The 25,994-nt window shown below is 39.8% G+C and overlaps 1 protein-coding gene across 1 annotated transcript in view; it reads left to right on the top strand.

Annotated features, from left to right (window-relative positions):
• Positions 1-25,703, top strand: part of NPHP4 (nephrocystin 4) — a 311,285-nt gene extending 285,582 nt beyond the window's left edge. The window contains exons 28-29 of the mRNA XM_063435987.1: positions 23,143-23,286; positions 25,523-25,703. Coding sequence (XP_063292057.1) covers positions 23,143-23,286; positions 25,523-25,672 — 294 coding nt within the window. The 3' untranslated portion in view covers positions 25,673-25,703. The remainder of the gene's footprint in view (positions 1-23,142; positions 23,287-25,522) is intronic.
• Positions 25,704-25,994: the final 291 nt, after the last annotated feature.

Genomic DNA, 25,994 nt, shown 5'->3' on the forward strand with positions numbered 1-25,994 from the left:
TATTACAATTTTACTTTTGTAAATTATTTCACATATAGGCAATGTATACAAAGCCAATATGACGCTAAGTCATTAGACCAAAAGGTATTTAAGATAACAAACATGAAATGATAAGGACAATTTAAAAATGACTTTATGAGACTGGAAAACTGCTCAAATAGTTTACCTTTCGGTGCATTCCTGCTCGGGTCTTATACAGATTTTAACTTATTTGTGCAATTGCATAAAGAACCTTAGCCTGTCACATGTAAGAAAACAAGCAAAAACAATTGTTTCAGCCTTCATTGAGCTTTGTCAGTAATGTGTAACTGTTAACCCCCCCGAGACAAAACATGATTGTATTTATCAATTGCACATTCATGCTACAAATCTCCCATTGCACTTCATCTAAAAGGTGCTCTGTTGGACCGAGGCCATTGGGTTACATTTAGTTCATTGTCGCCTTCATGGAAATAGTTTGAGATGACGTGCTATTGTGTCAAAATATTGTCTACACTAGTGCAAAACTAGTCTGCACTGATACGTTTACTCCAAATTCCTACATGACCTCCTTCGTGTCACAGCAGAAATCGAGAATAGTGACAACAGGCAGTATATTCCAGTTTCAAGGGGCCTGAGCCCAGTGCCGCCTTAGTTCCTTGTTTTTAGCTGACTTGAGTGGACCTCAGTGTGGTTTTACACCGCTTACCCTTTGTAAATTGTTGCATGTTGTGCATTCTGCGCTTCAAGGCATATTTATTTTTAGTTGCTTTTTCCTTTCTGTCACAATGAATCAATCTGGACATTCAATTGAAAATAAATTTTAGACTTTTAGGGTCCAAGCCCATAGGTGGAGCTGATACCACCATACTGACCCCTACCTCTGAGTCCAACTAGTTTGGACATAGAGGCCAATACTTTCTCTCGCTTTTTATAAATCTGGCCATTCTCCTGTGACCACTTTCATTAGAAGATATCATGAACTGCTTCCCATTGGCTATCTTCCTTTTGCACCATTTTCTGTATCTCTAGGGGCTGTTTTGCCTAAAAATCATAGGAACAGTTTTTGACACCATGTTTGGAGCCAACAATCATTCCTCTCTCAAAGTCATGTAGATCATATTCCTTAGACCGAGACATGCAGCATCAATACAAATGCAAAGGTTTATGACGCTCACAATAATCCGCTAAATCAAGTAGCTTTAGAGCACATTATCAATGGAGATAATTGGATTTCCTAGGTGTTGCAGATCCCTAAAAATAAATACTCTGTACTTTTCCCTTTTCATTGATCTTGGGATTATAATGTACTTTTCATTCAGCAAAACCCTGCAGTAACATATGGTTGCTATAAATACTGAGTGCCTACTTAATGTTACCTGCAGTAAAATTGATACGCCAGTCATAAATGCAGCCTTCATTTGTCAGGAAAATGACTGTCTTCATAGCAATCTAGGATATTAGAAATTTAGAAATCAATAGTTATAAACTGCTCAGTCTACTTTATCTATTTTCTATCATATATAAGAAATAGGACAATGCAATTGCTTATTCAAATTATAATATTTATCACACAGAATGTGGATTTACAAAAGTGGCCATGTTAATGATATTAGAATACAAATGTTAGAAATATGTTATTTAAAGTCCAACAACTGAAGGGTTAGTTGACAGGAGGAACTAGAGATAAAAGCTATTGATCTACCAATAGAGATCACTTTGCAGTCTGAATTACAGTTGCCAAGTCCTATGTGGTCTTATAAAGTGTGTGATCCTGCTAAATGTTTAAAACAATTAAACACAATCTGTTATTTGTCATGTATGAGTTCCCTCCCCAGAGGTTTGTTGGCCTATAGTTTCCAAGATGATTCTGACAAATGAAAAGAGAGAAACTTCGCTAGGCAATCCTAATTTGAAGGATGACATTCAAAAATAAAAAAGATAAAATGTGAATCAGGTTTAAAGGGGAACTAACATTTTGCAAGATTTTTAAGTTTATGTTTATTTATCCCATATTTTTAGCAAATATGTATTTGTGAGATGTGAAAAATAAATTTAAATGTTGAAGACCACACCTTTTTATCCAGCAACTGGGAGCCTCCATCTTGGCTCCCAGTCACTCGTTGTTATAAGATCTGTCCTTTGTACCAGGCAGTCCGCATAAAGACAGCATACAGAGAACAACCACTCTATTTCTCCTCATCATTAGCATTGTGTGCCTGGAATGGGGACTGGGATCATGTTTTACTAAAAATTTATAGAAAACAGAGCATCACATGACAAAGGTTAACAGAAGATATATTACATTCTCAATGTTCTATTCAGTTACATAATTTTCAGAGAAGTGACAGCTCCTTGTCTCAACCATGTCAAACAAACTCTGTTTCTCAGAAATTCAGAAAGTCAACATAGAAGTATGTTTACATAGAAGCACATCTCATACCAAATCATTAATATACGAGGGCACCTTTGTATCAAAATATATAACGATACGAAATAAAAATACAAAAAAAAAATATATATACTAAAGCAATATAGTTATATATTTATGCTGCCTCTTTTCTCAATACAGGCAATCAGCACAACCAATAAAGTGCACATATATTAAGCAGAGAAATATATAAACTAATAATAAGAACTCAAACCATTAAACTACCCACAGACCGGGGGTGATTGTGGGTGCAAGACCACAGAACATATTATATTGCCACACACTTGTTCCAGGCAGCATCCACAGTAGCTTCAACCCACATTCCTTTATGGATTGACTAACCTTTCTAACCTTTCCTTTCTAACTTCACTAACTCTTTTGGCTACCCAATGTTCACATGACCTTTATTAACTACATTAACTACTTTAAAACTATGGTATAGGTATGCCCATGGATGTTCTGCTGGATCAAATACATCCACTGGCAGTGGCCACCCTGGACACACTAGGCATCTTAATTAAAGATCTTAATTTTAATATATCCAAAGTATCACATATTTAAGATACCAAGGGTATCACACCTTTCTCTAGCTTAGTCCAGGAATTTCTACCCCAGACGGAGCTATTTCAATACCCATGAGTGAAAAACATACTGATGTCCCTATGATATTCTTCCTAAACTGGTTACCAGACCATGTTCTTAGGTATCTTATGACCTCGATAATGCATATCCTAACAGCTGCCTCCATGGGAGTGGCGGGAATTTCAAAAATGACAAAACCCCGACCATTGAAATTAATTCAGAACAAACTCAGCTTCACATATGACTAGGAGGAAATGTCACGTAGAATAAAAGGGACACAGAATTCATTCCACAAGATTTAGTAAGGTTGGCGACGATACATACAAACATTGGGGCGCCCTGTGAAGGCCTATTCTCATACTGCATGGAGGGAGTGGAATACAGGGGTCGACCCGAAGAGACAAGTGGCACATTGTTATTAAGTGTTCTTGCATGGCTATTATCTCACATATACATTATTATTATTATTATAGCCAAATTTACCACCCTAACTCCTCCCACAGTTTTTACACTACATAGACAGTAATATACCGAAACGTGCGGATTGTTCCCAATCGGTTTGCTATTACTTTGTGGAACATTTCGCCGAATGGATCATGAAATATCGTCGTTTCTGTGGCGAAATTGGTCCCATATGAATGAATGGCGGAATGTTCAAAACTAGAGTGGGAGCTGACAAAAGCTAGAGTGTCAGCTGAAAAATCAGGACATGATTTCTAAACTGCAACCACTCCCTCATTTTCAAGCCCACCTACACAAATCTTATATCAAAATGTTCAGCTATCCCTGCTGCCAATGTCCACGGCTAAGCCATAGTCCTGATAGTTTTCACAATATGACCATTTGTTTGCAACTCACGCCGTCCATTGACATACATCGAAACTCCACTCTAGCCACCTCAGATTTAGGGGGAAATTTAAAAAATGTAGGTCTGGGTCTTGTGATTCTCACAATATAAAGCTCTTCGCTGTATGATTTATAGTTTTTAAACTACGACCGTTTGAAGATGGCAACCGCCAGTGAAGTGAGCAATTTGGAGCAGTTTGTTTTTAACCGCTCTTCTCTGCCCTTGCTGTAGAGTGAGTTGCTATAGGAACCCAGGTGTGTGAGCAGCCAGCAGAGTGTTCCGGAACACAGAGGCTGCTAGATGAAACACATTCTCTAAACTAATATATTTCCATGTTAGTCAATTTGTTATACCTGTAACAGAAAAACAGTAACATACAATGTTACAACAATACAGTTAATCAATGTTTCATAAAGTTACTCTGCCCAGTCCAACCTTTCCACAGTTACTCCAGCCACTCCAACCAAACAACAGTTACTCAAGCCACTCCACCCAGTTACTCCGCCCACTCCAGTTGTAGACTACTGGTGGAGGCAAGAACACTTCACACAATTTCCCCAGAAATTGTAGCTTTTCTAGTTGTTACTATTATAGTTCATGTTATTGATCAGGTCACCGGCTGCAGCTGGTGATGATCTCGACTGAACCGAGATCGGGAGATCCCCAATCTATAATTTGATGAGAAATTACACATATATGAATTTTATGTGTAAATGGATTTTAAAACCAATATGGCAAATGAAGAAAAATATTCTCCACCCAACCCTCATTTAGGAAAACATGTAAGACATCAGAAAACGCTTATATAAAATACAATTTTAAAACATTAACATTATTATTTTTTTAATCTATTTAAAGTTCTAAATAATATTTCCAACATAAGAAAAAAGGAAAGATGAAATTAAAAACAAAAACATTACGAGTTTGCAATGGATATTTCTACTTTTGACCATGTATTATTACTCTTTTGCTCCCTGATTTCAACCAGCTCTAACAAGATTGGCACTTGTTAGAGGTGGTCACCTAATTGGTGCTTCTTCGTAACCACTCGTACATGAGCACCAAATTATTTTATCACTAGGCACATTTATCAGTCAACACAGAGGGAAATGTACTTTTCTATAATGTGTCTTCATCTCCCTCCCACTCACCATTCATACACTGCACTGCAGCTGTGACAAAGAACGTGAATATAAAAGTAACTTTGATATAACGTAATCCACTCCTACACATATTTCTTTCTCACTTTATAAAGAATGAATTGCATTGTATCAACTGTCGTTTTTGCTTTTTAACTGTCATTTTATGTAGTATACCACAAATACAAATACAAATTCAGATAAATGTATATGCATTATATACATTAGGTAACCCACAATCATTTCCATAAGGGAATTTAAATTGTAAGCACCCGTTTTGGAATAAAGAAATGTAGTGATCTGGCCTTATGTATGCTCGATCGAAGTCTACCTTGTTATGCATGTACTATAGCTCCGAAATTAACCATCCAAAACAGTTCCTATAATATCTCTTATCGTTAATAGCAATTCAGTTCAACCTGTACTGCAGTGATAGGCAGAGATTGATGGACTAACCCTATCAGCTTATCACTGCAGTCTGTGCTGAATGAACTCTGATAACTTGGAAGTGTACATTTCCCATTACACCTGAAGAGGGGTCATTGTCTGGATTGCCAGAGATACCCTGGGTTTCATCAAAGTAATCCCAATGATTTGATAGAAAAAGGTCAACAACATCCACAGACTCTTTGACCATAACTGGTTCACTGAGTTGTGGTAGTTATTGTGAGCTGAAAGCCTAGGTAAAGTAACACTATAGTGTCAGGAATACAAACAGCCCCCTTTTGCCTCCTTTAACCCCTTAAGGACCAAACTTCTGGAATAAAAGGGAATCATGACATGTCACACATGTCATGTGTCCTTAAGGGGTTAAAAAGTGTTAAAACTTACCTTTATTACTGTGACGTGTGGGTGCTCCTTGGCTGGCTCCACCCTTGCTGCGCATCCTTGGCTGAGATCATCAAAACTGATGTTCTCAGCCAATGCTGATGCTCTCCGCCAGTCTCTGAAAAGGCTGTGTTTACATTACAAAACCTGCAGGGACATATTGTACACACCAGAACAACTACATTAAATTGTAGTTATTCTGTTGACTATAGTGTCCCTTTAAATTTTAGATAGCAAGTCATGTGGAATACATTCTGATGTTTCACCCGATTACTGTAGTACTAAGTACTAGATACATGTTTAAATAGGATTTTTAATTTGTGACAATTCCTCATATCTGTACCCCGGTAAATATTGAAACCTTTACTTCTTCCCAACAATTTAATCTCTGGGGCACCTTTATCAATCCATGATACTCCGGGAGCTCTTAAATGCACTCAAGATCGACTTCAATAATTCTGTGCGAGTGGATGCTCGTTCGGATATTCCTTTGGTAGTGACGTATGTGCATACGTAATGTGTTCACATACATCACATCACGGGGCTAAATTAATTTGCATTGTATGCCTTGGCTGTACCTGGACTTCCTGGAATATGATGTCCATTAAAATAAAAACATCTTAGTGTAATAAAAAATAATAATTATGAAATGTGCTGCTTTAAAGCAATGTACATTTTGCAGTGTTTTCAAAGATTTGTGACAATAATATTTTCAGGATTCCGGTATTCAGGTTTACTAGTACATTTTCAAAAGTGGGATCCAACTTTAAAAAAATCCATAATGTTTTATTCAAATGAAAGATCTGAGAGAGGTTTATTTCATGCATTGAAAAGACACGATGTTTAGCTGCTGTGCTTTTCGTTTGGAAAGAATTGTGAGTTTGCTAATGACGTTGTGTTTTGTAGACTATAATAGAAATGAAAGAAAATATAACAAAAAAAACAACATTCTTCCTTTTCACATGTAAGAAATAACATTTCCACCTTTGACTCTGTGCTGTTGGAACCCAGTATTAACAAATAGTCATTTTGTGAATAGATATAGTCATTTTAACAAAAACATTCACTAGATACAGTCAATTCAAAAACAAATGTACTTCTATATTATTGTAATAACAAACAATCACAGCAATATGCTTATCAAAATGTTATGCTGACAATTATAATAAAATTATAATAAAATGTATTCATTTCCTTAGAACAGCTTCCAGATTGCAAACTTGCACAGCAGGGGGGTATTTAAAACTAATTTTAATGCTTGTCGCAATCCCCTTTTCAGTGCCATCCTTAGATCATATTTCTCATTAGGAAAACAGTTTAATTCCCTTACCCTTAGAACACCAAATAAAACAACGCATTAGAAAATCAGGTGTCGGAGACCTACCAAAGAGCCAAACTTAAAAGAAATTAGAAGGGTCCTAAAAAAGATCCTAAACTCGCAAACAAAAAAAAGTTTGTTACTAGCAAAAATACATTTACTAATTACATAATATAGCATAACAAATCCCATCCAGTTGATTAAAGCAATTCATAAACAAGGTGCTAACTAATTAATCATACACAAATGCTAATAATAATAATTAGGGGTTGAAACATTTAGAAGGGTAAACAGTGGTTATTGTGATGTTCCATTTGCCTACAGACTTTATAGAATGCTCTACTGAATCAATGCATTCTGGTTTTAGACCCTCTTCTACCTCTAACCATTTTTACCTTTTCTAAACTCATTGTACCATTTTAATTTAAATAGTACATGCCTCCTGTGTTTTAGTTGTTTAAATTGCTATATTCACAGAATTGTATGATTTTGTTTCTCCCCATGGTTTTAAAAATAAGTAGAAAGCATGTGTTTTTTTATGGCCTTATGATATTACTGCAGTCCTCCTTTATCCTATTTTTTTGTATTTGTCAGACAGTCCTGCCTGTATATTAAAGGCAACGAGGGCATTCCGGAGATAAATGTTCTTAATGTTGCATTTAATGAATTCCTATATTGGATATTCAGTCTTAGTGATATTAGATTTGATGTTAGTAATGGGGTTTTCTGTTTGTTTGGTGGTTCTGCAGGCTATGCAGTTATTGCATTTGTGAAAGCATTTTTTATATTGTTTTGTTGTGTGTTTTTTGTATTTTATAAAAGTGGGTGCTGTTATGCGGTTTATTTTTCCATTTTTTAAAATGTATTTTAAACCCTTTGTTAGAGGCATTTTAAGATGTTGTTCTTAAGATGGGGTTCTTCACGGAAGCTTTTTTGACTCTTTTTTCTGTAAATTTTATGTTCAAGGTGCAATCCTCTTTTAACCACTTAAAGGATCACTATAGTGTCAGGAAAACAAATCGGTAATATGCCTCCAGCGTCGCAGATCCGCCTCTAGTGGCTGTCTGGAAGACCACTAGAGGCTGGCTTAACCCCAAATGTAAACAGAGCAGTTTCTCTGAAACTGCTTTGTTTGCATCTGAAGGGTTAAAACCTGAGGGACCTGGCACCTAGACCACTTCATTGAGCTGAAGTGGTCTGGGTGACTATAGTGTCCCTTCAAGGACCAATATGCCATCATGCAATGCAGGGCTTTAACAGCCAGTGAGAGCATAGACCGTAATGCAGTAAAAGTACCAGCCGAGGTTTATATCTCTGCTGGTACAAAGGAACCCCAGTTTTTTTTTTTTGATACCTGGGGGTCTCCTCGATCAGGCCAGATTTAGTGTTTCTAGACTGACCTGAAATTAGCACTGCAATCAGGGTGGTGTGGTGTGATCAGGAGTAAATCCCTTTGTCAGCTGTGGCGATTTTTAGTGGACCCCAAACTGACAGTTAAACTGCATGCAGAGTTCAAAGTAAGATCGTTAAATCCATGCTCACACCAGGAAATCCAGGTATCAGTTGGGGTCACTTTTAGCTGCATGCAGTGCTGAAAGTCAACACTACATATAGCCCTTTAAATGCATAGAGAGTTGCTCGATCAAGCTCAGCCCCAGTGATTCTGTCACTGGATCTGGTAATTGGGAGATCTTCAAGGTCTGAACAGACCCTGGAGTATCTACCTCCATGTCTCACTGGCATATTGATGCGTTGTGTTGGGGTTTCTCAGCACTGATCACAATGCATTGGGCATACAATATTAAATGTAAACGATAAAAAGCTTTCATACTGATATTAAGGTTAAAGGGACACTATAGTCACCAGAACAACTACAGCTTAATGTAGTTGCTCTGGTGAGTATAATAGCTCCCTTCAGGCATTTTCATGTAAACACTGCCTTTTCCGAGAAAAGGCAGTATTTACATTGCCCCTAGGGACACCTCCAAGTGGCCACTCCTTAGATGGCCACTGGAGGGGTTTCCTGGCTCAGGGCTGCACAGTAGGCTCTGCATGGGGACGCTGAATTTTCCTCATATAGATGAATTGATTCAATGCATCTCTATGAGGTGGTCCTGATTGGCCAAAACAGCATTTGGCCCGGCCCCCATGCTGATTTTAGCCAATCCAATGCCTAAAAATCGGCCATTTTGATGTCACAAAGGCGGCGGAGCCAGCGTCGGCAGACCCGCGCGGCGCAGGAAATAAGGTGAGTTTTAAACTTTTATAGGCCTAAGGGGGAGCAAGCCACCTATATGGTGGGTGTAACATTATATGGTCAGGAATACATTGTTGTGTTCCTGACCCTATAGTGATCCTTTAAGATTGAGTACTGTATGGAAAAAGTCTGGGGCCACTAAAACTAGCCCCAGCTACATAGGGGAGCCCCGGGTATCTATTGATAACTGGGTATCCTGGTGTGATCAGGGATTTAACCCTGCTCACACAGCATTGCTGTCTATGGGGATTTAAATCCTATTGAAAGAGCAACAGTGAGGATTTAAATCCCTGAGGTTTGCAGATTCTGTCCCACGCTTAAAAAAGGGACTCCCAGGTATCGAAAGACACATGCAATTCTTTGGTACTAGCAGACATTTAACCCCTACTGGTACTGTTAGGCCATGGTTGTCTATGTCATCACTGGGCATTAAAGGCCTTTACTGCATGATGGCATAGACCATCATGTGGCGTTAAAGAGTTAAATAATAATTTTCCAGTATTGTTAGTCCAGAATAGTTACTACGGTTAGTTCTTTATTATCCTTTGCTTTAATCTGCAGTCAGTCTATAAACACTCTTTTGATGTCTTCTATATTTTTTTTAGTGGAGTTCTCTGAATGTTCCTTTAAATATACTGCATTGTGCACAGTTTCTTGCTGAAAGCAGAAGTGGACTTATAATGGCAGTTTTGACAAAAGGTTTTGGTTTCAGTCATTTTGCCCTCTGTATATATTTCCAGATTCAGGATACAAACATTCGTTTGGCTGCGTTCGTTGTGAGTTGAATGGCCCATTCATTTGCAGTGAGGAGAATTCCTCTAGGATCCCTAAACATCCTTTCCACATGAAAAAGTAAATTGCCAGTATAGTGATGGAAGGAATCCAGATTTATCTGCCAGGCTCTCTGGCCCCACATGAATAGGTCTCCTGACTCAAGAACAAAGAAATTTTCAATTCAAGGGGCAAATTTGCCTCCCGTTTATTTAAAAAAATATATATATATATATGTTTTTTTAAAAGAAGGTTTCAAACTAGAAGTAGTTTTCCAACATGATCAAAATTCCAACAACGAACTGATAAACCTCGTCTTGCAGTCTCAATTTTGATATTATACATTTAGATATTTATTTTTCTTGGATGTTTCATAAAGTTGTGCAGTGTTTTCGGTAGAGGATTTTGTGATTTTTTTAGAATAATAGAATGCTTGGGTTCCTCATGTTTTTGTTTTGTATTTTATTAAATAATATTTGACTATTAGATTGTCTTGTTTTTGTTTATTACCTTCTATCGTCCATATATATCAATATTCTTTTAGTGAAACATATTACATTTAAAACCAAAAACAAAAAGCGCGTTTCTAGTACAGAGGTGCTGGACTGACCCCGACTACATTGTTTGTGATGCTTTTCCAGTTTAGAGAAACATTTGGTCATCACCCGACCACACTAGTAACATGTGGCATGATGCCACTATATTTCCAGAAAGGTTGCACAGCTATTGCTGTCCACATCCAATCTTGTCCCTTTCTTTGCTTGCATTGTTTAATTTTTCTCATATATCCATCTGTTTACTTAAAATAACACTATAGGGTCAGGAACACAAACATGTATTCCTGATGCTATAGTGTTAAAAACACTATATACCCACCAAGCCCTTCTAAATATAGTAAAATCTTACTTGTATTCCAGTCTGCTGGTGCTGGCTCTGCCCCTGATATGCCTCTTTGACTGACATCATCAGAAGTAATGATCTCCCATAGGAAAGCATTGGGTTAGCTGAGATTGTCAATTCTGATTAACTCAGCCAATTGATACATCTGTGTGAGGAAAGTTCAGTGTCTCCATGCAGAGGGTGGAGACACTGAATGTCAGTCACACTGTGCAGCACTGCCCCAGGAAGCACCTCTAGTAGGCATCTTAAGAGTGACCACTGAAGGTGTCCCTAGTCTGTAATGTAAGCACTACTTTTTCTCTAAAAAAAACTGTGTGTACTGCAAAAAGCCTTTTGGGACTGACTATACTGACCAGAACAAATACATTAAGCCGTGGTTGTTCTGGTGACTATAGTGTCACTTTAACCCCTTAAGGACATATGACATGTGTGACATGTCATGATTCCCTTTTATTCCAGAAGTTTGGTCCTTAAGGGGTTAATGAGAATCAAGGATTCTTCAATTCTATTAGGTGCAGTCGATCTTTCCAACTGCTATTCTTGCAGCTTATCTCCTGTCCTTCCAGCCCTCTTCCTTCCTCTGTTTCACGCGTGAACAACACCCATTCTTTTTCATACCCAACATTATACAACATATTTGTTGGTTGATCATTTTTCCGGGAAGTGAAAATACTTTTATTGTATCATTCATTGTGGCATAAAATACTGCTTACTTAAATGTATCACTAAAGTACAGCAGCAGATTTCATTTAACTGAAATATAGAAAGAACACTTTTATATCTGATATGTAGGGCCGCCACCAGAAATTTTGGGGCCCCTTACTCAGCTCAGGGTCTGGGCCCCCTCGAGCCCGCCTCCAAATACCGCCCACTGGGTCCGCCTCCAAATACCGCCCACAGGAATACACACACAGACACAAACACACACTGATACAAAAGGACACAGATACATACTAACAGACACACATACTGAAACAGACATACACGCATACCGGCATACATACTGACACACACATACTGAGACATACACACAGGCATACATAGTGACAGACAGACACATACTAACATACAGACACACATGCATGAGGACATAAAGACACATACATACATACAGACACCGACATACATACACACACACACACACACATAAATTCATACATACAGACACTGACATCCATACACACATACATATATAATGGCATACAGACATACACAGACATACATTCATAATGACATACAGACATCCATACACACAGACAAACGTTCATAATGATATGCAGACATACATTCATACTGACATATAGACATACATATATACATATATAATGACATACAGACAGACATATATACATACGTAGACATACAGACAGACATACATACATACATACATCCATAGACATACATGCATGCATACATACGTACGTACGTACATACATACATACAGACATACATACACATACATACAGTCATACAGACAGACAGACATGCAAACAGACAGACATGCATACAGACAGACATGCATACAGACAGACATGCATACAGACATGCATGCATACAGACAGACATGCATGCATACAGACAGATATGCATGCATACAGACATACATACAGACATACATACACATACATACAGACATACAAGCATGCATGCATACAGGCAGGCAGACATACATGCATGCATACAGGCAGACATGTATACAGACATACACACACAGCTCATTTTCCAGCCACCCTCCTGTCTCTTTCCTTTTCTTTGCAGGAGGGTGGCTGGGGATGATGGGAGTCGGCGCGGCTCCCTCTTCACTGCCTGACTCTCCCTCTTCACTGGCGCGCGCTCTCCTCCCGCGCAGAGTGAGCTAGGAGTAAGTGACCACTTCCTCCCAGCTGCACTTGCGGCTTCTTTTTTTTTTTTTTTTTTTAAAGGTGCCCGGTCGCGCTATACCACGGCCACAGCGCTAAATGTGTGGGCCACCCGATGGGCCGCTGCCGGGCCCCCCAGGGCCACCAGGCCCGTGACAACCGTTATGGTTGTCACCCCCTGATGGGGGCCCTGCTGATATGTATTAACATGTTAACGGGTAACGATAAGCTGTTAACAATGTCAATTTGATCACAACCCCACTGTTCCAATACTTACTAGCACCATTTTACTCATACAGAATGGTAAAAAGGGCCATGTATCTTACATCAAACACTCAAGTTTCTAAATTCATATTGCAGCCAAAGAAGAGTTAGCAACACTTTAACAGGATCATAGAAACCTAAGCAAAGTCGACTCGGAAAAGGTCTTGAAAATAACTTAAAAATGTCTTTCTGGCAAATAACTAGTACCCGAAAATATTAGACCATGATAGAACAACCACCACAAACAACTCTCTTTGATGACAATAGTTAAAGGACATGCATACGCACTATATCTAAAACAAAACAGAACATTTGATAACAAAACAAATACACATGGGCACAATACCGAAATGTCCAGTGAATGCCTGAAAGAAACACACACACTACAATGTCTCTTTTGAAGCTAATTGTCACCTGCTAGCATTATCAGTGTACTTTCCTGTCCCTAAGCTTTACCATGTGATGTAACAATACAATTTTGGAAGAAAGATTTTTGTATTTTTGTCCTTGCAATATCTGCTTATCAAGCTTGACTTTAAACGGTTATTGATGAAATCACTGTTTTAGTCCGGGCAATGACATTTTCTGACTTCTACAATATTACCGATGTAAATATGGTTTATAATATAAAATATTTTTCAATATATATATTTTTTTCTTTTTCAATTTGGTTATCATCACACAACAAATCTACAATGCAGTCTGCCAAGTTTACAGACTTTCAAACAGCAGTCCAGAAACATCCACAATGAAGTATGCTAAGTGCACAGATGTGCGTAATGTATTCTCTTAGGTGCCGAGATCTCCTTGACACAGTCTGTAATATACATAGATCTCCATAAATTACTTCACGACAGTATTTAAAGTGAACCTGTTATGAGAAAAACAACGTACCGTAAACCCATACGCATTGAATACATCATATATCATAAAGATACATAGTGTTTTTAATTTAAAATATGAAGATTTACTCCCTTTTCTCCATTCTATCACTGGTTCATGAGTGTTACTCTTCATGTAACACGCACCTCTGGACCAACCTCCCCTCCGCCTCTCTTCGTCTTTGATTTGCCTTGTTTGGGATGCATCCCCAAGCATGGCAAATCTTGTCAGTTACGTCAGCATTGCTGGCTTCATTGCCAGCTTACCGGCGTTGGAACAGTGGCCTCACGTCACTCTGTTTATGTACTCCTTAGCTGGCGCTTGAAGGACCGGCTATTTAGTTTCCATATCAACCACAGCACATATGTAGTGGTTGCTATGGGTGGAGAGCAGAGGGACCTCTTGTGGGAGGTCTTTTCTGCTATCCTTTGTCAGTTAATTGCTCAGTACACTGAGGCATTGACTGACAGCTGTGAGAAAATCGTATTTTTAAGTAGGGTTTTCTCCTAATCTATATGTTTGCTAGCACTGTCAATGTATTTATAAACTCTTACACTCAATCTAATGATCAAAGCTGTTTGGGGGCTGACAGGTTTAAAGTATTCAGACTGTTTGCACAACCACATATTACCTATGGTTGATACTATTGATTGTTGTTGTTTTTTATCGGCACTTTTTCAATTTCCATTTCATGCCTTGTTGTTCTGGCACAGCCAGAGCATAGTATGCTAATGAACTTAACCACCACAGTACAGTATACTCAGGCAGTCATTCCGCTTTTTGTTGCATATGTATGAGTGTCCCTCATCATCGTGGGGTGATGACACAGGTGTTGCGGAGGTAAATGTGCTTATTATTTACTTTCACTGCACTATTCACTCCAGAAAGCTCTTCAATAATACTGAGTAAGGGAATGAGGTACCTTACATTTCAGAGTTTCAAGCATTTCGAGTTGCAGTTCTACCTCAATAAAGCTTTAACAGACTGCTTTAATAAAGCACACAGATCTGCATGAGCAAGCCCATATGGCGCAGTAACCACCATGACTCATCTTGTCAGGTACACAGACCTCCATGATGCAGGCTGAATTTATGTCTTCTTATATTTTATTACACTCTCTATCTCTCTCTCTCTCTCTCCCCGTCTAAGACTTTTATGAGGATCTAACACAAGTTGTGTCAGATCCTGCTGAAAGTCCCGGGCGGGGACTGAAACGTGGATTCTGTTTTAATGCATCTTCAATAAAGAACACATTTTTTACTTTAAAAGCCTGTGAGTGCTGGTCACCTCCCTGCTCTGGATATATATATAGAAGGCGTATGCCTGAAGTTGTGGGAGGGATTTTATGCCTATTTAAACCCAGCAATCCCCTCACTCACCTGTCTGCGACGATTTCGGAAATTCGCTTTCATTTCCGTTTTCACAGACCTCTGACGTCAATCTGCCGCGACGCTCGTACGCAGCCCGCCGGTTTTCGTGAGTATCTTTCATCCGCATGGAGGCCGTTCGGCGGTTCGCCCAAACCGTGAGTCCATTCGAATTTATCCTCCTTTTACACGTACGCTCCGTTCGCTTTATCATTCCACGACGTGAAATGCTCCGTATAGCTTCCCGCACACATTTCATTCTCTCTAGCCGGCTGTTAAAACTGCAACCCATACTGTCCTCGGGCTGGGCTTGTAAAGGGAATGAATGGTTTAACTTACCGGCTCCGCTGGCCCATAGTGTTTTTTCCTGCCGAATTCACCCCGTCGGCCGCCCAGATCCTCCGAGTCTGAGCTGGAACAAAACCGCTCCATCGGTACGCATAACTCGTGGTCCTGATCATCAGTGGATACAGAACACGGGGTGTGTGTCCGGCTCTGGTATTCCCACCCCACCGTGGCATTGGCCACGGACAGAACTAATGAATTGCATGACGCGTTATTGCTCTATAAGAAGAAAGCAGAGCTAGGGCATATAATCTGCTTGCTTTACAGAAACGCTCTGACATCATAACACTCTACTGCTAGCCTAGCGTGAGAAAGACAATGGTGTGCAGGGGCGGCCATGTTTAACGCTGCGGTATCGTATCATGCACAGTGGTTTTCCTAACTAAAACCACTGAGTGAGCGAGACTTTACAATAAAATTAACTGGTGGCTTTGGCCACGTGCTTGTTTCGCTTCTTGTTCACTGATTTCAACAATGCACAACGGTGACACAGTCCGGTTGTGGAGATCACTGATGCACTGGATAGCAATGTGAGTTACCACGTCTGATGTCTGTTTTGCACTGAACAGATTTGTTAATATTTTTGATAAGTAAAATGTGTTTTCAATAAAGCGGCAGAATTTTTTACGCACTCGGACACTCTATTGATGTCCTCAGTCTTTTTGCTCGGGTCTCAGCCCGGAAAAATATAATGAAAGGACCGGGATCGGCTGCAATCTTTCAGCCGCTTCTTGCGAATAGTAACCCATGCAGTAACGTGGGTTTTTATTTTATCGGCGAGATCCATGTGTCTCCGCCCCAAATGTTCTCTTCCTATATTAGTACGGCCTGGCATTGTCGGCAGTGTTACCGCCGCTGGTTTGGGGTTTAGTTTCCCCGGTTCTCGACGTCACTTCCCAGGGTAGCGGACACACAAATATCTGTTTATTTTCATGGCGTGGTTTGTGCTGCTATTGTGCTGAAGTGAATCCACTAATGGGCTCCCTACTTACATGTCATTAAACACATTACTGATGTGATTCCAGGTAGACGCTAAAGCCATTAACATTACACTACAGCTCACTTCTGCCTCTACCCAAGTTTACCATTTCGTCCACAGTTTTGATTTTATTTCCCACTATTCAGGGCTGCATTACACAAAATGCATAATTAAAAGCTCTCTACACTGCTCACTCACAGTGAATAGCACCTATTAAAACAAAAAAAAACAAAAAAAAAAATTTATAATGATATCATGATTCTGTAATTATATTAATACATTATCCCTGATGTTCACGTACGCACGCATGAGCAGATATAAACACTGATATACAGAGACACGCATTGGCGGTTACGGAAATTTGCCTGCTCGTTTGGTTATGGCTGAATTTTTGGATAATTGGCTATTCTGACTTTCTTTAACCTGCTCATCATTGTGAGGGTCTTTTGAGCGATGTAGGTACACAGCACACGGAGCGTGGTCTGTACCAGCCCTAATTCATCCTCAGTCAGTGAGGCAATTTGCGTTACGTGTAAAACCCGGCGTACTCCTACGCAGACAAGCACACACGTTACTGGACAACTGCATCTACTTTCACATTGCAGTTCTGGTGAGCGAGCCTCGGCTACGGCAAGTACGCGTTTCACAATACTACAACAAGATCTGCATATATATACATATAAATATCAAAAGATATACACGTCTATTCATATTGCATTTCGAATCGAGGCCACGGTCTGGCACCACGAGCCCCGAGGGCCGTACATACGATCATACACGCATCCTTGTTCATACGTCCCGACCATCCGGACCCCACATGCTCTCTGGGCACTCCAGTTTCAGTCAAACCATACGATCATAACTCTTTGCTACCCACGTTTCGTTCTGTAGTATGTCCTCTCTCACTAACTACCCTTCCTTCTTAGTTAGCAACTGCTGGCTGTTAGGTTCCTAGGTGTCCACTAGTTGTTATTCTCCCCGGCTTCTTCGCCATAGGTTAGTGGTCCCGCGAGGCCAACACCCATCCTCATACTCGGAGGTACCATGCCCCTCGGGCCAAATCATAGTTAGTCGCCTCGCATTGTGGCATAGAAAGGGCCTCATCCGTCACTCCCATTCTATCTTATGTTTAACTGTCACCGAGAGGCCGACACCCCGCCACCTCATTCAGTGGCCACGCTACCCCCTCACGCCAACGCATAGATAGAGCCTCTCAAGCCGCTTGGCAACTAGCAGGGCCTCACCTGTCACCAACCTAGTGTAATTGTTTCGCCGCATTGCGGCACTAGCTAGTCGGCCAGCACACACGCACTCACGCTCGCGCTCCTAGTAAGCTGGGGGGGGGGGACGGCACACCCCTGACCCGTCAAGCATAATCACTTGTTTTAGATCCCATAACCGCTTCGGGTATCCTAGCGCTTTATTTCCCGCCTTAGTTTTCGATCGTGCGTTACATACTCCTACATTGATGCAAAACAGTATTTCAGAACTATCGTACTCGGCTACTCCGGTGCTTTCATTACGTTATCTCTTACGGGCAATGCGTCTGCTAGATGCTTAGTTCTAGCAGTACGAGGATACCTATTTATATATATATATATATATATATATATATGTATATATATATATTACCCCATCCGGTCGCTCACTAGCGATCCTTAGGTACCACGTCCACTACGTGCCCAGACCGGGCTAGTAGACTCCGAGACCAGCGGTTCCTCCTACAACTTGTTTCTGGCATTTCTTACTTATATTCAGTCAAATAGGTATGTTGGGTCTCACGCTGCCCTCCACATTGCACGTTGTACAGATTTGGCCTCGTATTGGACCTTCGTCGGGTCCTCCAGGCGCTGACGTGACGTACTGTGACTGCTTCCGGACTCATGTATTTCGGATATACCGTTTATTTCTTCGCAACATTTTGGGGGCACTTTGGCACATTGAGTTCTGAATTACCGTTTATCGACTCATACTATCACTCAATTTTCACGTCGGCGTCACTTATACAAGCAATGCAGGATAAGCTTTGGCGATCTGATTGGTCCAGGTGAACAGAATTTCCCACTTGTTTCATATCGAACATCGAGGAATCACTCCGCCTCCATTTTGGCCAAACAAATACAATTCGAATCCTTAATCTACTATTTAGGGACTTGTCTGCACGCCTGACATTCACAGGGTCCTCCATGCGCAGTCAATTCATTCGTCACGCATTTGTCGTTGTTCACGCTTCTCTTTATGTAAGCTTAAGTAGTCCATCGGGAGTTACTTTCGGTCATGCTGGATGTTTTGATTTAACGAGTAACACCTTACACATCCTGTAGTACAATCTTTTACGATCTCATGCCTACCAAGTAACTGCCATAGGGTACTTGCTATACGAGCACATATCGTCTTCAAATTTAGTCAAAGCTTTTTTTCAGGTTCCTCTCTCGTGCACACATTTCCCTACGGTGGGTCACGGCTTTGCATTCTGTTCTTCGATTCACATCACGGCAGTTTCATCAGGCGCCCGTTACAGTCCTTTTTCGCTATGGTTTAATACAGGTAATCGCACGTGTACGGCCAGGTTAACGCTTTTCCACAAGAGGTTAATACCCTGCCGCGCATAGATGGTACAAGTCCACATGGCCCAAATCGTAGGTAGGGCTTCTCTCAAACACAGGGCTACTAGCACGGCCTCAACTCTTACGGGATAGTCCTTATCTTCACCTATCGGTACCCATTAGCTAGCAGCCCTACTACACGAGAAAGCTCAATGGGCTTCCGAGTTTTGCATAATTTAAACTTATTACGTTTCCTTCCCCCTCACAGCATACTACAAGAACTAGCTCCAGGTATCGTATTATCTTTAATAAACACTAACCCTGACGTCTCAAGTCCCCTGCGGTATCCTCCGCTTTAGCCACTTCCGAAGTCCTGAAGTCGGACCTTGCTTAAGCATAACGGTTGAGATGAAAGAACACGCAGTCCAGATTTCCTCTGCAGGTCAAAAAAGGTATCAATCATGCCTGAAGTTAGAGTCTATGCAGGCGGGGTTTGTCTACTAATACTAAGCAAATGTACTCTGCGGCTTACGGTAGGTGTAAGTATTGTATGTGGTTCAAGTTACTAAATGCGTTCCGATTATAATGGTTGCTCGTACAATTTTTGCCACATCTCCCAAACAGTTCACGCTATACATTCGCTCCTTGTTTGTTAGTCTTGGCCTCAATCCGAATTCCTTCTCGGGACATACTTTCCGCGTCAGGGCCACCACAGCAGCCTCAGGTCGTCCAGTTCCAACTCATCTTGTAGAGAAGATGGGTCGCTGGAAGTCCTCGGCATATTACCGGTACATTCCAAATCCAGAAGAATCAGGCTCGCTTTCTATAATACGTCTAAGTGATTTGTTATGTTTAATAAATGTCACACACTTTTTGGCCCTCTTTTGCAGGCCTAACTTCACGTCGGTTTCGGCACACCTCAACCGACTCTCATATATTAAAATTACACACAGTTTAATGTGCGCCCCTTCCATAATCCCGTACACAAATAGAAGGCGTATGCCTGAAGTTGTGGGAGGGATTTTATGCCTATTTAAACCCAGCAATCCCCTCACTCACCTGTCTGCGACGATTTCGGAAATTCCCTCCCACCACACCCTCTTCATATATCATTATACCTGGGTGGGCCCTCTTTTGCAGGCCTAACCTCACGTCGGTTTCGGCACACCTCAACCGACTCTCATATATTAAAATTACACACAGTTTAATGTGCGCCCCTTCCATAATCCCGTACACAAATATATATATATCATATACTTACTGGGAAAATACAGCTATGTCTTAAATGACTCCTGCTCTTCACCTGAACAGGGTGGTGTTGAGTGCTATAAAAAGCTGGCATTTATAGTTCTGCTGGGCTGTTCATTGTTACCACAATTTGAATTAGCATCTCTAGTACCTTGGGGAGCAGAAATGAAACATTACAATGTGAAAATATTAAAGCTGTCCTGTAATTTATTTTTAAAAGTGCTGTGCGAGCTGAATTAAGCATCACACAGTCCTAATGGAAATGAATTAACTAGCTAGAGAGCGAGCCTGCCTACACCATGGGTTTTACAGCAGACATGTCTTGTTCAGCAAGATTGCATTGGATCCCTGCACTAATTTATGCTTCACAGTTTATGTGATTATACTTGAAGTAAAAGCAACATTTCACACTAAGGTATTACGGATCCAAAAAGCATGGATATATGAATCATAGGTTCTGTAGGGGAGGAGTAGAGAGAGAACAAACCCTGTCAGTGTTAATTGTGTGATCAGAATGTTGAAGACAGTCTCAAAGCAATGTGTTCCTCAACACATCAGATTTTTAAATGGTTAAACCAGCTTCTATTTTGCCCTCCTGGATGTTAATTAATGCCCATATTTGTTGTTTATCTTGTTTTTTTGTATATCCATGAACTCCCATATCACTGTCAGCCTGCAGTCTGAAAATGAAATGTTGTCATCCTCATGTAAAACCTGATAATATTTTATATTCATGTAAAATATGGTCTTTACAGAGTTCATGGCTGTTGTAATTCCACACATGGTATGCTCTAGGTTAACCAAGGGCTAGGATGCCTAAGCCAGGCACTGCAGATGCTTGTGTACTACATTTCCCATGATGCTCGACCTGCTTTTATTGAAATGGTATTCACATGCATCTGCAGTGCCAAGGTCAGCCGTCACTGATCTATGGCATCCCATTGTGATTTGTAGAGTGAAAAGGGTTGTCATGGAGCCAGGCAATTACTAAGCAATGATCACGGAAACAGCATTTGTGGTTATAACATTGTAAAAAGACAGAACTTTAACAGCTTTGCAGATTCTGCTGTGTTGCCACCCGGAGGAGAGCATCAGTGGACTTAGAATAAACTGTTTCAGAATTTAATATATTTCCTATATTTGAAATGGGAAATGGGTTTAAGCTGCAGGATCACATATATGTCAGATAAGCTTGTGCTAAGGGGTTATTCACAACAGTGAAGCATAGTGAGTTATTATACAAATTGAAAAAGATATACTGAAATACTAGCTAAGAAAAAGGAAATCAAAGCATGTTTTAAATACTGGTGCCTGGTGGTCAAATACCAGGACTGGTTCCAGACTATTTACTCACTAGGCGACATCAGCTACTTGCACCCTACTCCAGAGTAACAATTGCCAACTTTGTGTGTCTCTTTTTCCTCCCAGAACCTTTATGTGTCTCCCCAACACCTTGGTGTGTTTTTTTCCCTTAGACAGACCCTCTGTGTGTGTCTCCCACCCCAGCACCTTTGTGGTTTTCTTTCTCCTTCTAGCCTTTCTGTGTGTCCCTTCCACTTAGTCCCTTTGTGTGTATGCTTCTCTCCCAAGCCACTCTGTATCTTTCTCCCCCGAGCCTCTTTGTGTATTTCTTTCTCCCCCAGCCCATTTGATTGTCTCTCCCCCAAACCCTTTGTGTGTGTCTCTCTCGTAGAGTCCCTTTGTGTGTTTCTCCCCACAGCCTCTTGACATGTCTTTTTCCCCTTAAGCCCCTCTATGTGTGTCACAGTAGCCTTCCCCAGCCCCTCTGAATTTCTCTGTGTACCCTTCCCTATCCCCTCTGTGTGTATCATTGTCCCCTTCCCAAACCCGTTTGCCTATTCCTTACCCCTCCCTAGCCTTCAGTGTGTCTTTGTCTCCTCAGCTCTTCTATGTACTTTTCTCTCCCCACAGTAACTCTGTGTTTCTTTGTCCTCCCAGCCATTCTGTGTGTCTTTGTCCATCTGCCCTCCTATTCCTTTGTGGTCTCTTCCCCAAACCTTTTTACCTTCATGTAGTGTGATCAAGCAGACTGCGGTAGAGGATCTTCTGGTTCCTCTACTTGGTTTGACAGGAAGCTGTTTGTTGCTCCCAGTGAGCACTTACTGTCAGACCAGGTAAAGGATACAGAAGATTCTCTACCTGAGATCCGCAGTGACTGGCAGGAGGGGGAACGCTGTGCAGCTCACACCCCTTCTGCTGGTCACCTGGAGATTGCGTTCCCATTCCAGTGCACCCTACGTGGCTGTAGAGCTTTGCTAGCCCTATCACATATATTATTTTGTCCATAATTTTGCTATCCATTTGTCGTTCTTCACAAGTCACAGTTTTGTGAATAATTCCCCAAGTCTTAATGCACCAGGAGCCTTTTGTGGACCAATGTGATAAAATGGTATTTTTCTGTTTACCCGTCAGTGCTAAATGGCAAACTCAGTTTTATCAAATGCAGTACAACCTCCAATTGCTAGCGATAATAACTTAAACTGATCAAAGCTTTTATGTAGGGCAGTCTGCATGCGCTTTATTTTTTCTCCAAAATTATAGCTCTCATATTTTTAACCAATCTGTTTTTTTATTTATAGGCCTTTGAAATTACTCTTACTGCTGGAGGAGAAAAGGGATGCAACAAAAGGATTACTTACACCAACCCTTATCAGACCAAGAAATGTTTTTTTCTTTATACAAACAGGGCCGATCTTTTGCAATTCAAAGAAAACACATTTGAGGTAAGCATTATTAAGCTTCAATTTGCCTATTAAACTTCTGGTTTTGAAATGTTAGTGGTATGCATAGTAACATATTTACTGAAACAAGTAACACGAGGTTAACCGTTATGTACACTTTATGGAAGTCAGGGATTTATTTTTATAGCTTCTTTAACTGCAGCTGGAAGGCCAAACAGTTTTCGGTGCCATTCTTGCTTCCGTGGAACAGAATGCAATAATAAAAAATAAAAAATATATAAAAAATGAAAACATAATAAAAGACATGAATAACTGTTAGGCACGTGTCTAAGGAAAATGTTATTTTAGAATTTTGTAAACACAGACATATACAACACGCACAGACAAACAGATGCTTATAGTTACTTCTTTTTTTAGTACAACATTTTGGACTTACATGTCTGAGCTGGTTAATATGGATGGAAGTCACACCTTTATAGCTAATTATCATTAACTATGTGGGCTTAAGTGGGTAGGCTCTGTCAGTTCTAGAAATGGGATTTGCAGAAACAGGGCAGAGTCAGATTCATCTTAAACTTTACCAGCCTCTGCTGAAATATATGGCATATAATTAAATTACTATTTATCCATATATGCATTTTATTCTTTATGCTTTATTGAATAGTTTTTGTTTAAGTATTTTGAATGCAAAACCGAAAAAAACTGAACACGCACCAAGAACATCATGTATGTTTGCCCTGTTATGTTTGTGATGCACAGAATTTAACATTATATTGTCCCATGACAGAGCATATTCATATTTGGTTAGAGAAGACACTTGTGTAATCTTGAACACTAGAGTAACCATTGTACATTATTCAGAATAGACAAGAGGGCCGGTTCACAGATTGTCACTCTCTTTACATGGGGGGATTTGTTAATGTAGACAGGGGTTAGGGGGGGTCTTTTTTATTTTAACACATTTAACATCATTCTCTCCTTCCTGATATACATTCGACTGCATAAGTACACATAACTGCATGTGAGAGCTGATGGTATTCTTCTGTTCCTAGAATTTTATTTGCCTGTGCCTTTTCTTTATATCTGCACTGGTTTTGTCTTATGAAATAAGAACTTCACAGGAAATGCAAAGCATTTTCTACATGAATAAAGAAAATGATGATTTGCCAAGCAGAAATTTCTAACAGCTTTCTCAACTCCCCCACAAATATTTTACACACATAAAAACATAACAATATCCCACATTTTTCTGTGATACTGTTAAACTCTCCTTTTAATATCACATGCATCATCTAGCCTTCATTCCAACCTTTTCCTCCAAAGGGATCTTTCATTTTAATCGAGTGAAAAGGCTGTGCATTAAAGGGACACTCAAAACATTATAGCCACTACAAATTATTACAGTGATTATAATGAAGGAGTTTTTGGATGCATTTCTGTCACTTTTTCTAAACAATTTGAGTTGTTCGGCGAAAAACAGTTCTCTTCTTGCACCCAAAGCTCAGTTTCCCCCCTTACCCCCCAACAATTGCAGCCTTTTATTGTCCTTTAAATTTGGATAACTTTATATAGTCATACCATCAGTTGACACTCACTCTCAACTAATGAATATTTGTAACCCTGTTAAAAGTTGGTATGATAATGTGCAAATATAAACTTACGTTTTATCGAACCAGAAGGACAGCAGGCAATGAATGCAGCCAGATAAATGAGCTTTTGTGGTTTATGATCCTAGAGTGTCCCTTTAAGTTTAATATATTATTAAGTAATTAGAACACAGAATGTTTCATTATTAGCGGTCAGGATTTGTAAAGTGTGTTCTTGACATCTATGTATAGGTATGCCATGTTAACAAACGAAAGTACAAATTAAAGTACTTTAAAAGTAATTTAAGTGAAATACTTGCTAGAATAACTAAATTAGAACACACAGATGTATCATACTGCTTCAATCTACCATCATCTTAACTGTTAAACTCAACATGTTGAAGAATTCTCATATATGCTATATTAAAGTTGTCATTCTAAATAGATATAGATGTTGCAATATCCCATAATGAAATTTAGATGGCAAAAAAACAGGTTACGTTTAGATTGCACTTTGATAGTTGAAAAGCTTCCAAATAATTTGCCAAAAGCTTACTGTGAAATGATCTATTAGTTGTGTTTATTTTCAGCTTAGAAAGTATCTTGGGAAACATTATTTCAATTCCTGTGATTTATGAGTACATTAAAGCATGACACTGTTCAAGTGCCCTTATGTTTAACTCTTTGTGTAGGTCGGCGGCCGAGAAACATACACAATTGGTTTGCGATTTGCACCAAGCAGAAACTGCGGTTCAGAAGAAATTTTGATTTTCATAAATGACCAAGAAGATAAAAATGAAGAAACTTTTTGTGTGAAGGTCAAATACGAACCAGCCAAATAAACAGCATGAACTCTGGCAGTGATTTGAAATTCACTTAATTAGAATTGAGATACATCATTAAATGTGACAAAGAATATACAGTGACTGTTCTGAACTTTAACCTTTAAATCTTGTGTTTTTTTTACAAGTATATACCTTTATCTTAAAATATACAGCCTGTTTCTATGGGAATACAAGTAGTCGGTTTCAAACACAAATGCTTAAAATTGTACCTGTTGCATTAAGTTTTGATGATAACAGAACAAGTGTTCCCCTGGGGTGACATACAGCTATTAAGAATTCTGACACATGTCCTAAATAATAAGCAGTACGAGGGAAAGCC

The sequence above is a fragment of the Pelobates fuscus genome, chromosome 11 (assembly GCF_036172605.1).
Source record: "Pelobates fuscus isolate aPelFus1 chromosome 11, aPelFus1.pri, whole genome shotgun sequence".
Classification (NCBI taxonomy): Eukaryota; Metazoa; Chordata; class Amphibia; order Anura; family Pelobatidae; genus Pelobates; species Pelobates fuscus.